The 20,698-nt window shown below is 44.6% G+C and overlaps 1 protein-coding gene across 1 annotated transcript in view; it reads left to right on the forward strand.

Moving 5' to 3' along the window:
• ZMAT2 (zinc finger matrin-type 2) overlaps positions 1 to 5,309 on the forward strand; it is a 63,658-nt gene extending 58,349 nt beyond the window's left edge. Inside the window, exon 6 of the mRNA XM_069199403.1 lies at positions 4,574 to 5,309. Coding sequence (XP_069055504.1) covers positions 4,574 to 4,717 — 144 coding nt within the window. The 3' untranslated portion in view covers positions 4,718 to 5,309. The remainder of the gene's footprint in view (positions 1 to 4,573) is intronic.
• The last annotated feature ends 15,389 nt before the right edge of the window (positions 5,310 to 20,698 follow it).

The following is a 20,698-nucleotide window of genomic DNA, read 5'->3' on the forward strand; positions in this document are numbered from 1 at the left end:
TTCAACTAGCCCTCCTTTATCACATTCAGGGCAAGGTGGTCCTAATGTGCACCAACAACATGACTGCCATGTAATATTTACAAAAGTAGGGGGACACCCATTCCCTTTCACTGCCTGTGTTGGCTGATGAGAGCATTTGGTGGTGGTGCTCCACCACAAAGTCCATCTGCTGGCAGAGTACCTTCTTTGAGTGCGCAACAACATTGAACACTTCCTTAGGATGCAGTAATAAGCAACTACACCCAGAAGTCCTCCACCCATACTTCTGTTGTTGGGTATCTCGAAGTAGAACTATCTGCTAACACAGAATTCACAAAATGCCCAAGCTTCCCTTCCAGGTACCCATATCCACAGTCCATGGGCAACACTATGGATGAACTGGTCAGGGACTCTTGCCTACGCTTTCCACCACTCCCTCTTGTTCCAGTCATGGTAATAAGGCTTCAACAGATGTCCCTCACCATTATCCTAGTGGCTCCTACCTGGGCCAGGCAGCCTTAGTTCATCACCCTCTTTTAACTCTTGCTGGTTCCTCATGAGAGGCTTCCCAACAGGCTAGACCTTCTCAAAAAGAAACATAGAGAAATCGGGCACCTCTGGCCCAGGACTCTCAAGCTTGTTCTTTGGCTCTTGAAGTTCTAGAGTTTGTGTATGTAGACCTTTCTCCAAAATGCAATAACATTCTTAAGGAAGCATGCGGGTCCACTACCTGCACCTGCTACACTGCAAAGTGGAAACTATTTGTCCACTACTGTCCAGGACATTGTTTGTTACCTCGTACACTTACAGACCTCTCGCCTAGCGTACTCTTCCATTTGGCTCCACTTAGCTACAGTAGCTTCCTACCTTCAAAACCGAGAACACATATCTCTGCTATCAAAGCTTTTTTGGAAGGGCTCAAGAGTCATTCCTACACAGGTTCGACTGGTCCCGGTATGGGATCTAAACATGGTTCTCACTGGACGCTTAGGCCCTCCTTTGTAGCCCCTCCATTATTGCACCCTTCAATTCCTCACCTGGAGGGTGGCCTTCCTTGTCGCTTTCACCTGTTTTAGACGTGTCGGTTAGCTCCAATCTTTAACATTGGAAGAACCTTTCTTCCAAGTCCACAGAAATAGAGTTGTCCTCCATACTTAACCCTAAGTTCATCCCTTAGATACTTTCCCTCTTCTACTTTAATCAGTCTATAGAGCTGCCAGTTTTCTTCTCCCAACGTGATTCATTTGCGGAAAGGGCTTTCCATTCTCTCGATGTTAATCAAGACCTTATGTACTGTGTAGAAAGAATAAAATCCTTTTTCAAAACTCAACAACTCTTTGTTGTCTTTTCAAAGGCGCACAAAGGGCAGCTGTTTCCAAATCAGGCACAGTACAGTGGATAGTTAAATGTGTTCAAAGATGTTATTCAAAAGCCACAAAACCTTTGCCTGTCTCTTCCAGAGCCAGCTCCACCCATAAAAAGGGCCCTCTATAGCCTTCCTAGGAAACATTCGTTTAGCTGATATGTGCATCCGCTACCCTGTCCACACCATGCACATCTTCACTAAACACTAATGTGTGAGTGTACTCGCACGTCAACAATCTAAAATTGGCCAAGCTGTACTCCATAACTTTTTCAATCCTGGCAAAACTTCCAGCTAGCCACCTCTTCTGGGAGGACTGCTTTACCATCTGTGCAATGCATGTGTACCTACAACCATGCAGCATGTGCATCTATAACCATACATGCCTCGAACAGAAAATGTTACAAACCCTGTAAGGGTCTTTTAGTGGCATGTAGTGCTATAGATTCACATGTGCACACCATCCTCCCCAGAAACCTTGGTTGTTACAGATGTCCTTTATCTTTTTCTATCATTTCTTGCATGGTCATCTTTTATGTATCTCTGTGCTCCATTTCCATCCTCACCCGCCGTGCAGAAAACAATCTAACAGTGGAGCCAATACCCATACACATTACCAGTAGTAGGTAGAGACACTATACCTCGTGGCTCAAGAAGACTTCTTCGAAGAAAAACAACTTGCACACATCCAAGCCCAACACTAGATGGCAGGAGTATGTACATGTGAATGTACAGCACTGCATGTTACGAACAGAGGCTTACAGGGTAAGTAAAATTTTCCTCGTATAGCATTTACTACTCCTCCATTGCAGTGAGTAAACTTTAGTCCAGAACCTTATGTTAGTGGTAAACAGGTCATCAGATTAATAAAATGTGTTTCCTTTTCCTTGTAGGATTAATTGTGTTAAGTTTGTGCTTTTGAGATCTCTTTCATTTACTTTAATATTTTGAATAGGGCTAGCTCACTAAAAGGAAGATATAAGACGTTGTTGGAAGTGTGGACATGTGTGCCAGTTAGTTGGATGAATAGGTTGTTGAAGCTTAAACAGGGGGAGGAAACACACCCGTAACACAAAGTGCTGACCATGCACACTTTCAGCCTCCGCACCACAAGTTCGCTGTTGTGAAGGCACCCTACCATTCCACATCTTATGTTCTTCTGTTAGGCTTGTCCCACTCTTTACCAAAAAAATGGAAAAAATATCCTGCAGGGAGGAGGAGGCTGTGAAATATCCTAGAAAGAAAGCGACCATCTGCATTGTCACAGTAGGAGTACAGGTTTAATTGCATTCTACATTTGTTCTGCCTTCAGTTAGCACTGATTTTTATTTTTGGCTTTTTTCCGCTACACCAGTGATGCGCTATGTCCCCGAGAATCCATTGTGCTGTTCTCTACCATGTATCACCAGATTGGGATGTGGTTGCTGTCACCTTAAGCATGCTTCAGACGCGGCATTCTTGAGCCTCGAGGAATGTTTGAGGAGCAAACCTCTGTAGTACCACCTGGAGCGAAGAGCCTTCCAGACCAATTCCGTGCAAACATACAGCTTTGGTCGGGAATAGTGGTTCGAGTGGGAGGGGGTAGTCGGCGTTTTGGGAAAAATATGAACCCGTTTTGTCTGCTCAGCATGTCGTCTGGGCCAGTAGTCAGCTATGATTCTGGAAAATTGATTGAGTGGGTTAAGGGGTGAGCAGCCGGGAATATTGTAATCCTGTGGGACTGTTTTTAGAAGTCTGTTGAGGCCGTTAAGTAGTGGTAACATGTTCTCTCCATGGCGTCATTTCATTTTCCCTCGTTTTCTGTAAGTTTCATGAACTGGTGAAATCTACCTTGACCGAAAACCACCCGGCTTCCATGGTATAACGTTTGCTCTGTCCACCAGTAATGAGGGCAAAAAAGAGCCCGTGCCTTAACCACTCCTTTTTGCTCTGAATTCAGTTTGCCAGCATGTTCAGTCTGGTAACGTCCAACTTTTTGCTGAACACTACCACTCTCGCCAGTTGTTTAGGCTCGCTATTTTTGTCAGCTTTGACACTAAGGCACAAACATGACAAAATTGCAAGAGATCACACATTGTGGGAAGTGGGGTATCTAGAATGTTGAATTATGAACCAGTAAACTGTCCTATTTTTTTAATTTTTTTCTTTTTTTTTTAATGAAGCCATTTTTATAAACATAAGATGATAGGTAGACACGTCTTATACCTGATAGTTGAAAAATACAAGACAACAAGCACAATAGATTCTTAAACATATCAATATCCTATTTAAATGCGTGGTCTTCATCTATACATTAGCACATTGATACTCAAAGTACAGATCGGGGCGCATGCGGCCCATGTGACCTTTTACTTGCGGTCCCCAGGTCAAAAGCAGTACTGAGCTACCATTTTCTTTAATCAGCACTAACATTGACCAAGAAGTCAAATTAAAAAAAAAAAAAAAAAAAGCCTTTATGTAAAGGTTAACTGAAGTTAAAGAAAAGAAGTAACTAGGTTATCCTGCACTGTTGAACTTCAGAAACACCTTTATTTTTAAATACCTCTTGCATCAAAAATGTAAAAATATGATAAAATCTATTTAAAATTCAGAAAGTGTATTTCATTAACACATATTCTGTTTCACCTTCATACATCTCATTTTATAGGTGCGTTGAACTATTTTCTTAGTTTTTATTTTTTTAGCGATAGTTTTCAAATATGAATTTACATTCTTTTTTCCCCCCCACCCTAACAACAGTGTCACAAGTGAGCTAAGATGCAAGTCACTTGTTAAGTGCACCCTTTGGGCTGGGTTCCTCTTTTATACACGAACAACACTTGAGCTTATTAAATCAAACACAGGAGAAGGTTTTGCACATCTTGAAGTCATATATTTCAACATCCTTGTATATGTGATAATGAAGTGAATAAAGAGAAAGTGGAACAAAACATTTGCTTACTGGCACCACCCCGTGGAACTTTCTCCTGAGTGCCAAACTGCTGGCATTAATGCGGCTCTCGGTCACATCAGACAAAACATTTTGGTCCCCGGGAAAATGTTTGTGAGTACCCAAGTAGCACTTGTGCATGGCCAAACAACCTAAAATAGTCTTGGTAAGGTCCCCATATTTTACTGGGCCTCTTGGGACTCCTCCTAGCTCAGTGTCTTACTGTGCCATCACACCTTACTTTGGGGATGAATTGTACGCAGTAATGTCTCACACCACAATGTTGTCTCTTGTGTCTTTAGGAGGAAAAGGCCAAAGCTTACAAGAAGGAGAAACAGAAAGAGAAAAAAAGGAAGGCCGAGGAAGATTTATCCTTTGAAGATGATGATGAAATGGCGGCTGTGATGGGGTTCTCTGGGTTTGGCACAACGAAGAAGGGCCACTGATGTCGTGTTTTGCTACTTCCATCCACCCTTTCATAATTTTTTTACCGGCCTAATGTTGTTTGTCCCCATGAGACTATGAGCGGGAAAAGTCCCCAGCTCCCAATGGACTGGGAATGTGTGCTCCCTGGTAACAGTCGCCTGATGTTGAAGACTTTTGTACTGGATAGTAAAGCAAGGTTGTACTACTTTTTTTTTTTTTTTTTAAATAATACCCCAACTTCGGGGGGTACTTTATTTTAGTTCGCCATACCTTTGTTTCGAGCAGAAAATGAAAGCCAAATCTCCGAATTAGCTGGAAATGCCCCATTTCCTGTGTAGTACAGCGCAGGTCCTGCCCCCGCACGCGCTTTTAAATAAACTCATTGCCTCTGTCACGGTTACTGATTTTGATTATTTTCATCTATTGTGAGGAGTCTGGAGCTGAACAGTTTTATGGGAAACAATTTACTATCCATTCCAACATAAGTCACTGTGCGAGTCCTGGAGGTTTTTCCCCGTTTGTGCTCCGTGGCCTTGTCTGATGCAATATGTTGGGTACATTGTGTGTTCATAAACATTAATAAAATCCTGATGGCAAGGTCTGAATGATGAACGACGCTGTTAATTCGAGTATGAAATAATGTAATAACTCATGTTTTCAGCACTGCATGTTTATTTGAATAAGCCAGCCAGACATTGACAAGAATAGTGCTTTTACTGAGGTGTATTCTGTTTTTTCCCCGAAGGGGCTACAAATATTTTCTCTTACACAGTATTATAACGTGACATTTTCATTTTATGTGACTTTTTGTTCTCGTGTGTCATAAACCTCTGTGTTTTTGAAACTTTCTCTATTTTTGTTGTCCTCGTTCGTTGTGAGCCCTTTCCATATTGGGGTGGCTTTGTAAGGAAGGCAGTATTTTCTTGATATAGGTTGCGTAGCAAATATAGCTCCCTCTGTTAAAGGAAAAATGTGCCATACAAATCAGTTATGCACTTCATTAGTTCCTTTTTTGGGTTACCTATGGGATAGACTGCCAACTCTGTAGAATACTCCGTCTGAGCACGTTCCGCAATATAACCTTAGTTTACATAATAGCTTTTGAAGGCAAGAGGATACATTTAAGGTTTGGTACACTCTTAGACAATAATATATTTACTGTAATCTGAGATCAGTTGCTTACTTATGGAAGTAAGTGCACCAAAATGGGTGGTGTGGGGGTCTGCGAAAGTGGGGAAGGTGCAGCAGCGTTTTAGGTCTGTCATTAGCCAAGACCTTATTAAAAAAATATATATATATACGTAGAAAACCACTGATATTCACCAGTTGTAGTTAGCTCTGATAACTATAATTTGCGCCCCCGCCATGCACAGTTTTCTTATCAATAATTTCATTGCAAATGTTGCAGTGATATGAGTGATGTAATACGTGGGGTAATTAGATATGCATAATGAGAGTGAGATTCATGGTTACCTTAGCACAAGAGTTATAGCTACCAGAACTAACTATAGCGGTGTAAATTTCAGTGTTTTTTCTTTTACGTTAAAATTTGTTACCATATGTCAAGCCAACCACCTGTAGACAAGCCTACTCCATGCTGCACACAACCTTTGGCCATGTGCAGCAGGGGGTTTGCCATATACCCTGCAGCCTATTGGGGCTAAAGGCAATAAAGGGCAGAGGGGCCTAGCAGCCCCTCTCCCCAAGCCTTTTTAGGCCTCTGGGACCTCATCTCCCAGGTCCAGAAGCAATAAAAAGAAGGGGAGGGGGCATGTAGCCCCTCTTCCCCAAGCATTCCCTGACCCCAGGGACACCATTGCCTGGGGACAGAAGTAGTTTCCTTGTTGCCCACCTGGTGCACCCACACCACAAGGTGGGGGCTTCGGAGTGAGCCCTAGGGCTCCTGCAGTCCTAGCTGGCTCCCTGCATGATGCGGGAGCCAGCATTGCTACCATGGAGCAGCTGTTTATGCTTCCTCCCTCAAAAGGGGAGCAATATCTGTTTCCCAGCCCGCAGGAGAGCGGGCATGGAAACCAAAATCTGCTCCCACTTGGCGGGATCATATTTAAGTCTCCTGCCAGCTGGGAGGAGTCATGCTGCTGCAGACAGGGAAGTCATGTTTGCTCCCACATGGCGGGAAACTTTAAAATTCTCCTGTTGGGCAGCAGCAAACATATGCTTCCCTTCCCACATTGATGGGTGCAGGGAAACTACTTTGTCCCAAGGCTGAGCTACGTGGGATAGAGTAATTGAGCCGACCCCTTAAGAGGCTCAGGTAGCCTCCCTTTTTAAGTACTCTATGGTCTCGGGCGGGGTCCGCAAGGCCTTTTTAGGCTGCACTTCCCTCATTCCCTTACTTTCTGATATGGCCATCGGGGTGGGGTCCCCAGGGCTTCTCAGAGGCTTGTGGAGGAGGGGCCACACATCCGTTCCCATTTTTAAGCACGTCTGCCCAGTGGGAGTTTTCCAGCATGATTTTAGGCTCAGGCGCTACCCCTCCCTCTCCTTCATTAAAATATCAATCCCAGGGGACGGGGTCCATGGGGCCGCTTGGAGGGGGGATGGTGGGGGGGTGGTCCAGTTATAATTTGTGTATCCATTCCATCCGCGACCACAACTGGGGTATTTTTAAATTGGACGGGTGTAAATTTTTCTTTTAAAATTAAATGCTACATTGGGTTTGTGAATCCTCTGTGAATCCACGGCAAAATCTAAAACATAATGTTTTTTGTCCCAGGTGGCTGTGCCACCCCTCCCAAAATATAAAAAAATATATATATGTTATTATTTTGGCCCCAGCGGAGTTCTCTAGATCTCACCACCAAGCCTAGGGGGCCAGTGTATCTCTATCCTGCCCCCTGATGTATTTAAAAATAATGTTTGTTTTTTTCTTAGGACTTTGGACTGAGCCTCGAGTGATAAGATAGCTTCTGCCACATCGCTGTCATCTTAGCTCATCCTCAGATCTGTTGGGTCTGCGGATCCTCAGAAACATGCTATATACAAAGTTTTTGAGCATTAATTGCTCAAAAACTACGGTATTGATGTACACTAAATCACAAAAGGCACTCTTTCTGGAGCAAGATCCTGCTTTTTGCCAAATGTGGTGTAAATCCACTCGGCTGTAGGTGTGCCTAAATTTCCCATGGAAAAATTACTGGATAAAATGCGTTTTGGGTACCCCTCTTTTTCACAGCTATTGCTGAACGGTTCCCATGGAAACTTTCCAGGAATGAGTTGAGGTTGAAGAACTGTCTTTTTTTTTGGTAATGTTTCATGAAAATTCGTCAAACAGCGCCAAAGTTATTAGGAAAACAAAAAATGCTTTTCTTTTTTAAATATGGTCCTAACTATAACTACCCAGTGGTGACTGGGTAGTTAGTTAGGAACACGTTTTTATAAGACCAGCTACTGTTCATGCATACATACAGGAGCTTTCAGTCTGCCCTCTTCTTTCACGGGTCGGTTGTAGTGTCATCCACGTTGTTTCCGTCCACCACCGCATACAGCAGGGGTCACAAAGTCATGTCACTTCAGCCGTTGGCGTATCTGACTGTGCGTGATGGCATTCTGCTGTTGCACAATGTGAACATCCACATAATAAATAGCCGCTTCAGTGCCATGTACAACTTGTTCATTGTGTGGTTTTACATTTAAAAAAAAAAAAAAAAAGTTTGGCAATTAGACGACGCTTGTTCTGCTAAAGGGAAGGCCCACAGCCTCCAATACTGTTACCAGTACCCTCATGGCAAGTGTCTTCTTACATAAAAGGTTCACAAACAAAATAAGCATTGGCAAAGCCATAGGTCAACAGCCAACTTCAGACCCATCGGCTTTGCCAGTGCTTGTTTTCATAGAGAGTCCCAGCCAGGTCTTCAAATCTCATCACACAGAGCAGGGTTGCCGGGCGCTGATAGGGAGCAGATCTATACAAGCATCTTCAGGTAGTATCTTGAAACAAACACACACCACAAATCTGAATGGATAATAAATAATCACTGTTTTTTTTTTTTTTTTTTTTTTTTTAAACCGTCATGGATCTGTCCCTCCTGGCAATTCTGTTTCTGTGTTATTTTTCATTTTGCTGGACTCTTTTCTTCAAAGATATCTAAGCAGTAAAAAAAAAAAAAAAAAAAAGCAACTAGAAGCATATATTTGGTGACTAGGATTTGGTACTTTTTAAGTTTGGACCCCATTAAAAAGCTTGCATGCTTGATCTTACAGCAGACCCTTTCAGTGTATTAAAACACATATAATTGGATTCTGAGAAACTGCATGAGATGAAGGCAGCAAAGCACAAGAGGCACGGCACTGTGATTCAAATATAGTGTAATACTTTTCAGTGTAGGTACCAGCCGCATTCTCTTTTTTTCAAAGCACGCCCAAAGGAAAGCCCTTCAAAATGTTCCCTTCACAGGTAAGCAATTGAGATTTGCATACTGGTTCTACCACATAACATGTATATGCAACCTGTTCATTTAGAAATGTAAATGTTCGATTGCACATTAATTTAAAAAATAATTTCAATAGGCTAGCTCTGAATGGCAAGTTATTGTGATAGATTTACAAAAAAAAAATAACGAAAAGCATAACTTGCACATTTGTGAAATCAATCTGTATTTTAACGATCAGTGCATTCCTTAAGGTGTATTTAAAGAACTGCAAATTTAATGCTCGTAACTGATGTGCACTGGCTTTATCTGAAGAATATGTATATATTTTTTTTTTTTTTTTTTTAAATAACGCTGACAGCAAAACTAATGCCAGGTATTTTCTAATTTGTTAACTCATGATAGAGCATGACAAGATGTTCTATAATGCAGTAAGGGTAGATTTTCTTCTTTTAACGTATAACTAATTGAGTTATATTTAATTTATTTTCTTGCAAAAGAGTGCTCACGTGATTTGCTTCTAAAAACTGAAACGACGGTATCAATATCGCAATATGAAAACACTTATAACACGAATCAAACTCCCAGCATACGTTAAAATACACAGAATTAGGTAAGACCACTTTAAAAAAAATTAGCATTTTCTATATATTGCTTTCCATTGTAAGGCTTGCATAAAAAGTGAAATTTAAAAATGCCAAAGTAAGTCATGTTTTTGGCTACCGACATTGCTTGACTAATATATACCTTATTCTTTTATTTTGCGACCTGCTACAGTGTAGCAAAAGATTCTCGGTGATCTCCGTGTCCCAATGGCTTAATACAATTTGTAATCTATGTCCACTCCTTCCCAGGCTCGGGTGCAATGAAAAAGAGGCATGAGACAATATTGAAATGTCATAAACAGCAATCTTAATTCAGGGTCACACACCTCATATGCATACCATCTGAAACCTTCACTTCATTTGATCTTTCAATAATTTTCTTCCTCACTAACTGCTAGAAGCAATATTTAGGGATGGAAATATCACCCAAAGCGTTACCCAGCAATAATCTGTGAACCCATTCATCTGTGCCCCCAAGGGCCTTCATGGGCTGTTGCTTGTTGATAAAACAGCCCATGAGCTGATCAGGAGCATACAACGTGCCACCAAAGATTGCTAAGCAGTAGTTTGCAGAATACAATACTGATTAGTCTCTGATCATCTGGGCCAATACAGCCTTTCTGAACCGAGTGGCCCTTTGAGGCACACACCCTTGGTGCCCTCCAGATAAGTAAGTAAAATAGGCCACCATGTAGCCATAACAAAAATGATTAAAGGGCATTTTTAACTTAGTAAGTCTTCACTGGTAAGAACAATGAAAAGTGCCCATGAGATAAAAACTAATTTCATTACTGCACCTGTGGTTGTTTTAGCAGCACTTTCTTTTATGCTACTCAATTGGTTTTAAGAAAGATGGCTGCCTGTTGAAAGCCCCGGATAGGATTATTCCATTACTGCATCCAATATGAATGTTATGCCACCAGTATCCCACTTTGGGCCAAATTGCATTACCTTTGATTCGCTTTGGTTAATTTGAAATAGTTATTTGAAAAATTCAACCCCAATCTGGAGGTGATTTGCTGGAGAGGTGTGGTTTAACAAGCCATGTTGTTGGTGCAAAACAGTGCCACAATATTCCATTTTGAAATTTTCACAACAAGGCTGTTCATCACATCCAACTTGTTGCATTTAGAATTTTATATAATGGAATGTTAGAAGAGTGGAGTAGAAGGTGAACGGTAGGGAGAATTCTGAAAATGTCCGTTGCTGATTTGCTGTTGAAGGGAACAACTGAAGGATGTTTACAATATCCCCATAATCTTAACTTTCCATTAAGTTTTGATGTGGAAGTCCTATGACGTCTCGCTTCCAAAGTCGGATATAAATTAAACAAGTGAGTTGAAAACTATCCTAACTCAATGCCACTTGTTGTTGATACTATGTCTTTATATAATCACTTTGATTCCTGCCTTACTTTGTTCCAAGTCTCAATGTATAACTACTGGATTCCTATCAATGAAACACTTGGAATTTCAGTGGAAGCAAGGTTTCCACAGTAACGTCGGCAAATAGTCGAAAGCTGCCTCTGTATTGATATATTAAAATACTGTGGAGGGTCTTCCTAGTTGTAGGCTTCAGAACTAAATCAATGAGGACTATGCCATTATTTAAGGGGGAATTTTTGTACTGGAAGCCAACTTAAATTAGATGAAGTAGTTTTAGTTCTTCAGCCCAGTCCTACGAACTCGCTTGATAAAAATCTTGTTTGAGGAGCAAAGTATAGTCCTTAGTCGGGATCTCCCTTTTTAGACATCATCTGAGACTGTGCTGTTGCTTGCAATACATTTTGTTTGCTTTACTGTCGGCTTAAAGTCCACCCATTGCTTACCATGGGTTTGTTTAACTGTCGCTCTCATTGCCTTTGCTCAGCGCATGCTGGCTTCACTTCCTTTTCATGCATTTTTCCCTTCTTTGGAGAATGCTCCAAGTACTTGTGTTCTTCCACTGCTTGTACTATCACATCTACTTTTTTGTTTTAGTTGAAGCATTCCATAAGACTGCATGTGCTTGCAGGCTATCTTCCTAATCTGCATCTAGGGCCACCTGTCCCATTCCTCTAGTGTTGTAGCTTGCCCCACTCCCACCCTCTTGTCCCTCTCCATGTTGTGGCTTGCCATTCCTGCTCCGGGTTATTACTTGCCCTCCACCACCCTACTCCGTGTTGTTGTCGTTATTAATGGATGCAATGCAGTAGCTCACCATCAAATAAAGTCTGAATGTGGGTGAACCCATCTTTTTCTGGATTTGAGCAGGCTCTGCCAATTTACGCACAATGTAGCAGAGATTATTGAACTTCATATATTTTATAACACCAACCGGGACTTCCAATAAGAGGGGGCTGCCATTTAACCAACTACATCATAGTTTTCTAATATTATCTGTTGGAGATGCCTCAACTTGAGTGTGGTGTGCCTCAGGACTCATCCCTGAGCCCCGTGCTTTTTAATATATATATGTACGGCCCCAAGCTGACTTCAGTTGGTTTCATGGAAGACACCCAGATTGTCGTCTCTCTGGCACCAACTATCAGTCAAACTGCGGTGAACCTATCAAGTTTTCTGGAACAAGTTACTACCTGGATGGCCACAAGTTGCCTCAAATTAAATGGTGGCAAGACAGAGGTTATGGTTGTTGTGACAACCCATCCTTCTGGGACCATCTTATTTGGCCATCATGCCTGGGTGATTGCCTGTCCCCCACACTGGAAGTTAAGAGCCTGGGAGTTCCTTTGGATAAAGATCTCAAAATGTCCTCCCAGGCTAGGAAAGTGGCAGGGACATGTTTTGGCCTACTAAGAGCATTGAGGAAGACACTCAAATGGCTCCTGGTCGAAACACGAATAATAGCGGTACAGGGCCTCCTATTCTCATGACTAGACTATGGCAATTCGCTTTACCTATGCAGCCCTGCCTATGTTATACATTCTCTGCAGATTTTTCAAAATGCTGCAGCCCATGTTGTGTTGAGCCTCCCCAAACCAGTCTACGCGCCCTGTGCTGACTAGCCTTCGTTGACTACCAGTTAGGAGAAGAATACATTTCAAAGCTCTGTGCATTACACACAAGTTAATACGCTCAGGGCCCACATATTTTAAGCCATCCAATTATCTCCCATAAAAGCAAGCGAGTCTTGAGGTCAAATTATCGCTCCTTCCTGGCCATCCCAAGAATGAAAAGGGCCAGAAGGGGGGGGGGGGGGGGGGAAGGGAAGGGGATGTCCAGGCCCTGGAACTCTCTTACTTAAGGGCAGACGATAATCTGTCCAGCTTCAGAAAGCAACTAAAGACTCACCTGTTCATTTAGCGCTGGGAAGCCTGTGTCTGGATTTGTTAACATAACTTAGAGTGCTCTTTGTATATAAAAATGTGCCGTGCCCAAAGCTCTCCTCTGAAACACGCAGCTGCTGTATTTAAATGTGCATGCACAGAATACTGAGACAACGTAATCCTAAAGCCATCTCGGGCCTCTTTAATGCATTTACAGCCACCCACTGACCATACAGTGCATCTTGCAACTTTCTGTTTTCCCCTCTGTGACGCTTTTCTGTCTTTCTCTTCCTCCATTTTTCCCATACAAGTCTTTTGCTCGCAGTAAGTGCCTGATGCAGAAAAATAAGTGCCGGGCCCTCAAAAATTGAATTGTTTGTTGCGATCTCTGTGAGAGACTGCCCAGGTTCAGTTGTTTATTATAGTTTATCTGTCTCCTTTCTTGATCTGCCTCTCTCTACCTATCTATTGCGCTGGATGAGACATAACCTTCAATCAATCAAACATTTGTAAAGCACGCTACTCACCCGCTAGGGTCTCAAGGCGCTGAAAGGGGGGGTTGGGGAGGAACTGCTTGAATAACCAGGTTTTGAGACGATTCCTGAAGGTCAGGAGGTCCTGGGTCTGTCGTAGGTGGGCGGGGAGAGGGGTCCAGGTCTTGGCGGCGAGGTGGGAAAAGGATCTGCCGCCGGCTGTAGTTGGATGGATGGATGGATGGATGGATGGATGGGAGGGACGGCGGCGAGGGCAAGGTTGGCGGAGCGGAGTTGGCGGGTGGAAGTGTGGAAGGTGAGTCGCTCGTTGAGGGTATGCAGGGCCCATGTTGTGAAGAGCTTTGTGGGAGTGGATGAGGAGTTTGAAGGTGATCCTCTTGGTGACGGGAAGCCAGTGTAGGTCTTTGAGGTGGGCTGAGATGTGGTTGCGGCGTGGGATGTTGAGGATGAGGCATGCGGAGGCGTTCTGTATATGTTGTAGTTTCTTCTGGAGCTGGGCTGTGGTTTCTGCATAGAGCGTGTTGCCGTAGTCCAGTCTGCTGCTGACTAGGGCTCCATCTGAAGAGATTGCGAAGCATGCGGAGGGTGTTGAAGCAGGAAGATGAAACGGCCTTGACTTGATGGGTCATGGTGAGCAATAAGTCTAGGATGAAACCTAGATTGCGTGCGTGGGTGTAGGTGCGTTTCCTAGGGTGGCTGGCCCCCAGGAGTCATCCCATGCAGAGCTGTTGGCGCCTCGAAACCCTAACGGGTACATAGCGCGCTCTATAAATTTAATATTGATTGATTGATTGAGGATGAGGATCTCTGTCTTGTCCGAGTTAAGTTTGAGACAGCTCTTCTCCATCCAGTTGGCGATGGCAGGTAGTCTGCCGTGGAGGTTGGTTTTGGCGGTGACAGGGTCCTTGGTGAGTGAGAGGATCAGCTGGGGTTGTCGGCGTAGGAGACAATGTTGAGGTTGTGGGATCGGACGATGTTGGCGAGCGGTGACATGTAGATGTTAAAATGTGTTGGGCTGAGAGAAGACCCTTGGGGAACGCCGCAGATGGTCTTGGTGGCTTCCGACAGGAATGGAGCGAGGCGGACTCTCTGAGTTCTGCCGGAGAGGAAGGATGTGATCCAGTCCCAGGGCCTTGTGGTAGATCCCTGTGTTGTAGAGGCGAGTGCATAGGGTGTGGTGGGAGACGGTGTCAAAAGCAGACGAGAGGTCCAGGAGGATGAGGGCCGCGGTTTCGCCTTTGTCGAGCATGGTCCTGATGTCGTTGGTTGCAGTGTGAGGGCGGTCTCGGTGCTGTGATCCTACGGAATCTGGATTGGGAGATGTCTAGTGTGGTGTTGTCCCCCAGGAAGCGGGTCAGTTGGCCGTTGACTATCTTCTCGATGACCTTCGCCGGGAAGGGAAGGAGGGAGATCGGTCGGTAATTCTTGAGGTCTTCGGGGTCCGCTTTGGGTTTCTTTAGCAGGGCATTGACTTCTATCTCTCCAGGAAGGTGGCGGTCTCGAAGGAGCTGTTAATGATCATGCGGAGTTGGGGAGCGATGATGGGGCTCGCTTTGTTGAAGACATGGTGGGGGCAGGGGTCGGAGGGAGATCCGGAGTGGATGGTGCTCATGGTTATGGTGGTGTCGTCATTGTTGATGTGGGTCCAGGAGAGCAAGAGTTTGGTGTGGCTGCGTGCGTTGGGGTTGGCGGTGGTCGTGGTGGTAGTGGGGGGGGGGCGAGGAGTTGAAACTGTTGTGGATTTCTGTGATCTTGCGATGGAAGAAGGTGGCGAGGGAGTCGCAGATGTCTTGCGATGGAGGGGGGTCGATGGAGAATGACCTGGGGTTGGTGAGTTCTTTGACGATGCTAAAGAACTCTTTGCTGTTGTGGGCGTTGTTGTCGATGCAATCTTTGTAGAAGGATCTTTTGGTGGTCCGGATGAGCTGGTGGTGCTTGCAGATGGCTGTCTTGAGGGCTGCGTGGTTGCTCTCTGTTGGTTCGTGGCGCCACTTCTCGATTTTCCGGCACTCCTGCTTGGAGTTTTGAAGGTCGGCGTGAACCAGATGGCCTTGGTGCTAGTGCGGTTGTTGGAGGATTTCCTGAGCGGGGCACGGGTGTTGGCACAGTCTTCTAACCAGTGCCTGAGGTTGAGGGCGGCTCTGTTGGAGTCTGTGGTGCTGGGTGGCGGGGCCCGTGCAAGGATGGAGATCAGTTGGCCTTCTGAGATCTTGTTCCAGCTTTGGCAGGGGATCTGTTGTTGTCGGCGGTGGTGAGTGGCGGGTTTCTGGAAGGTGAAGTGGACGCAGCGGTGGTCGGTTCAGTGGAGTTCAGTGGTATGGCTGAAGGTGACGTGGCTGCTGGTGGAGAAGACTGGGTCGAGTGTGTGGCCGGCGGAGTGGGTGGGCGTCGTGACCAGTTGTTTGAGACCGATGTTGGCCAGGTTATCGAACAGAGCAATAGAGTTGCTGCTGTTGGCGTTCACGAGGTGAAAATCAAAGTCGCCGAGGAGAATGTAGTCTGTGGCGGCAAGGGCCTGGGTGCTGATCATGTCGGCAATGGAGTCGCTCAACTGAGATCGGGGGCCTAGGGTCCTGTAGACAAGGTTTCCCCTGAGGGCGATGTTGGTGTTGGTGTTGATGTGGATCTGGAAGTGTAAGTGTTCACCGCATCGAGGGTGTCATCGGTGTTTGTTGAGATTATGATGGTGTTCTTGTGGACTATTGCGATTCCACCTCCCATTCTATTGGTGCGGTCTCTACGGTGATCTTATAGCCTTCGGGGATGGCTATGGCGATGTCGGGTTCAGAAGAGGGAGTCATCCAGATTTCGGTGAGGAAGGCGACGTCTGGGGAAGATGAGGTGAGTAGGTCCCAGAGTTCGACTGCGTGCTTGTGGACGGAGTAGGTGTTGAGGAGGATGCAGCTGAGGTGGTTGTGTGTGGTTCTGGCATGGTGCTTGGCAGCTTGGGGGCAGGTGAAGGAGAAGGGTCTGTGGGTGTGCCTCGGGGTGGCTTGGAAGCAGGCCGTGGAGCGGCCTGGGTTGAGGGCATGGAGTTCATTGGCACTGTAGTGGCGTCTGGTGGCGTGGGGAGTACGCAGGCCAGGGGGTCTGGCGCTGGCACAGATCTTTGAAATGTATTCTTCTCCTAACTGGCAGTCAGGAGGAGCTGCGTGGCGTGAGGAGTGAAACCCGACCTAAAATCAGGTTAGGGGTCACTCCTTCACACTATCAACACGCATTCCGTTATTCAGACCTGCTACTGCTACTGCTACACCCTGTCTGAGCTTTTCGCCCTCTCCCGATGTGATTGATGGTCCGCATAGTTGGGGGCCTCAACACACCTGTAAAACGCTTGGTGTTCTTGCCTGTTACAGGAGTCCAAGTGTGACATCAGTCTCATCCAAGAGACACATCTCCTGAAGGCGAATTGGAGAGGCTTGGGATCCAGATGATTTGATCGCCAATATTTTTCATCCGGGAAAGGGCAGAAGTAGCGATTCTCTCAGCCTCCCATTTCCCTAGCAGGGTTATTCAGATGCAAGCTGAAGTCCATGGCAGACTTTAGTACCAGCGTATCACTGTGCAAACATACACATTTACACTCCCCACTATATATGCTCAAAATTACCACCAGGAGGCTTTTATCTTCGATGCACTACGTCAGCTGAAGGCCACTACAGATACTGATGTCCTACTTGGAGGGGATCTTAACTTAGTTCTCAATACCGGTGTGGATAGGTCCTTAAAATGGGTGGGACAAACAGGTATGTTTTTTTTCCACAAGGCCTGGAGCAAATAACTACATACTGCACAAATGCCACCCAAAAAAGAAAGACTACCTTCTTTTCAGCTTCCAACCAAACCTACACTAGGCTAGACCTCTATTTCGAGACCCCAAGACTATTGTTATTCACCACCGCAGTTGATATTGGAGCAGCAGCACTCTCGGATCACTCCCCACTCACTATCACCATATATATATATATATATATATATATATATATATATATATATATATAAATCCAGATATATATTGACTCTAGAGAACCAGTAGGGTTGAATTCCAGTGAAGAATTATATATACATTTGAGTTCATACTCATGGGTCCCTACCACTGTGAACACACTTTCACCTGTTGACTTATTTCTCCCTGTTGGTATAGTCATTCCTCCGGAGATTCACCTTACTTTTCCATAAATAAATATTTTTCTCACTCTTGTGAAAATAGACGTATAACAGCCAGACGACATCACATCATTAAATAGGTTGGAGTGTATGGTTATATTAGTGCATTGTTGTTGCAGTTTTCATATGAGTTTCCAACAGGTCTTAAGATTTTTTCATGGTAATTTAGTTCAGTTTTGTTTTTTGTAGATTAATGATCAATTTATTCAATTAATTTTTTTAATTAATTTTCTTAATTTGTATTGCTGATGACAAGAATGACAATTATATTCTTTCACATTTATTATTTTTCTTATTAAAGGATTGGTTTCATATAGATGAAAAAAATGTGATATATGATGTATTAGCTTAAGTTGTAGATATATATTTTCTCAAAAGGCGGTATGATGGACACTATAAGCACTTCATGTCTTATTATTACTATTTTTTGTCACCATGTTGCTTTAAGAAAATCACTTGTATATAAATGGGGCAAAAATGGCGGCCCCCACAGGTTGAGAAAGGCGGAGACGCCGAAACGCGTTCCTGTTTGGTCATATTAAACCTGATTTTGCACATTCACGGAGTGCCGGTTGCCTTATTGAGGAATTAGGTTTTGTATATATATATATATATATATATATATGCATACATACATACATACCAGGACTTGGCCATAGGCTCTTAACATACAAGGCACATATTACAGAGACAAAGGGAATAATTAGTGACTTTTGGCCACCAATGATAACCCCGACACACACATTGCCCCCTTATGGATACATTGAAAGCAGTGCTTTGCGGCAGGCTAATTGCCTTGGCGGCGAGCTTGAACAGGAATAGAAGGGATAAGAGAAGCATACCTGAGGGGCAGGTAAAGGAACTAGAAGAGGCACACAAACAGGTTCACATAAAATACGCTGCCAACTCACTGTGGCACGCAAGCAGCTTAGTGCCCTAGACATGGATAGGGCAGAATATGCCGTTTTACCCACCAAACAGAAGTACTACGTAGGGGGTAACAAAGTAGGATGTCTTTTGGCACACTGTTTATGAGCGTCAGCTGTTCGACAGTGGGTGATGGAAATTGAGGGGTCGCAAGACGAGCAATTACTCCAGTATGAACAAATTGCCCAGTCTTTTCAATGCTTTTAGGCCACTCTTTATTCCACTGAGGACTTGGCTTAGGAAGATCCCTCCTCATACCTAATGCAGACCACCTTGGAACACCTAACACCACAAAATGCCTCTTTGGACAAGGTGTTGGCAGCACTTTCTCATTTGCAATCCAGCAAGTCTCTGGGTCAGGGTGGCTGTACTTCTGATTTTTATATGCTTTTTGCCATCTCCCTGGCACCTGTACTCACCCAACTATATAATTCATTTAGCACCACATGTTTCCTAACAGACAGAGTGCGTATTATTAGGAGTACCACAATAACATGTATCACTATGGGAGGGAGTGCCCCGAAGCTTGCTCTCTTTGCGGACTACGTCATGATAGCCCTGACACACCCTCGGGTCCTTGCCCCCTGTCATGGAGGAACTGGAGGCTTTTGGAAAAGCTCCTTGGTACAAAGTCAACCTCCAGAAATTGCAGATACTCAACAATCCTGACAGCCTCCCAATTTGCCCTTAAGCACCTCTTTCCCTTCTCGTGGGACAAACAGGGGTAACATACTTTGAACTCCAAATCCACTTCACACCAGCACAAATTGCGGAGAGCAACTTTGGTGCACTTCTATTGAAAATGCGCTCTGACCTTCAGACTTGGAAAGCCTATACATTCTCGTGGCCAGGCGCCTGGCAGCTATTAAGATGACCTTGCTGCATAAGATTCTGTATATTATGCAGATGTTACCTCTGCCTACCCTCCCCACACCCAGCATGTTCTGGACAAACTACAACACCTTATAGAAGACTACATTTGGGTGAGTAAGAAAATACACATAACTAAAAAACAGGCATACTTATCCCGACAGAAGCTGCCCTTGGGATCCCTCACCTCATGCATTATTCCCAAGCTGCAGAATGGAACAGGCCCCTTGTGGAGGAGCACTGGTGCTTCATTGACCAGGCCGTCGCTGGTGTGCATATGTGGAAGGTGCCTCGGCTGCCTAAGCACCACAGACCACCTGGGGTATAAATCTCACCAGTTCTTAGGGCTACAATGGGAACCTGGGACTGGGTGCCGAACCCCAAAAAATTATCCACTCACATCTCACCACAAATGCCGATTATTGGAAATCCAGATTTCCCCCTAGCATGCCCCAGAGCTCCAGCTACTTAAAATGGCAACAGGCAAACTGCAAAAAATAGGCGATTTCTTTGATCATACAGGGCTGTTCGACTTTTCTCAGATTCAACACCACTAAAACAGCACCCACATGGCCCATGGGGAGTACCTAGCTATAGCTCACTGGGTCACTCAACCCTCCATATGCTAGTCGCCCTTTATTACCATTTGAGAAATGGCTTCTCACTTGAAATACTGATAAGCATCTCCTATCTGATATCTATGCCTTTCTCATCACTCAACAGACCCATCAAATCTTCGGCACAGTTGTGCTGGGGGAAAGAGTGTGAACACCCCTTCACACCTAAAGAATGATCAGACATTCAAAAATGAGCCCATTCCTCTGTGCTTGGCACCTCAGGCAAGGAAGCACTCCTAAAAAATAGTCCGTTAGTGGTACTGTACCCCTGCACAAATAACTTAGTGGAAGAGGGATGGGGATGCACATTGCAGGAGAGGCTGTGGACAATAGGGGGACCTTGACTCATCGTCTTTGGCAATACCTGAAGCTTCAACATTATTGGGCTGTTGTCCTCACATCCAAATACCAAATTTACAACACTGAACTTCCCAGATTCCCGAGCTACATACTGCTGGGCCTCCCGAATCCCCTGACCTATCCTTTGAATTCTACAAAGGGGAGGGCCATCACTCTGGCTTTATGCGCTGCCAAACATGGTCTGCTGACACTCTGGGGCACTGCCAACATACCCACGCATTTAAATTGGCTGCACAAAATCTGGGACATCTTTAGCATGGAGGAGCTAATGGCCTCAGTGGAGCAAAAAATGCCCCAATTTGACA

The sequence above is a fragment of the Pleurodeles waltl genome, chromosome 7 (assembly GCF_031143425.1).
Source record: "Pleurodeles waltl isolate 20211129_DDA chromosome 7, aPleWal1.hap1.20221129, whole genome shotgun sequence".
Taxonomy (NCBI): Eukaryota; Metazoa; Chordata; class Amphibia; order Caudata; family Salamandridae; genus Pleurodeles; species Pleurodeles waltl.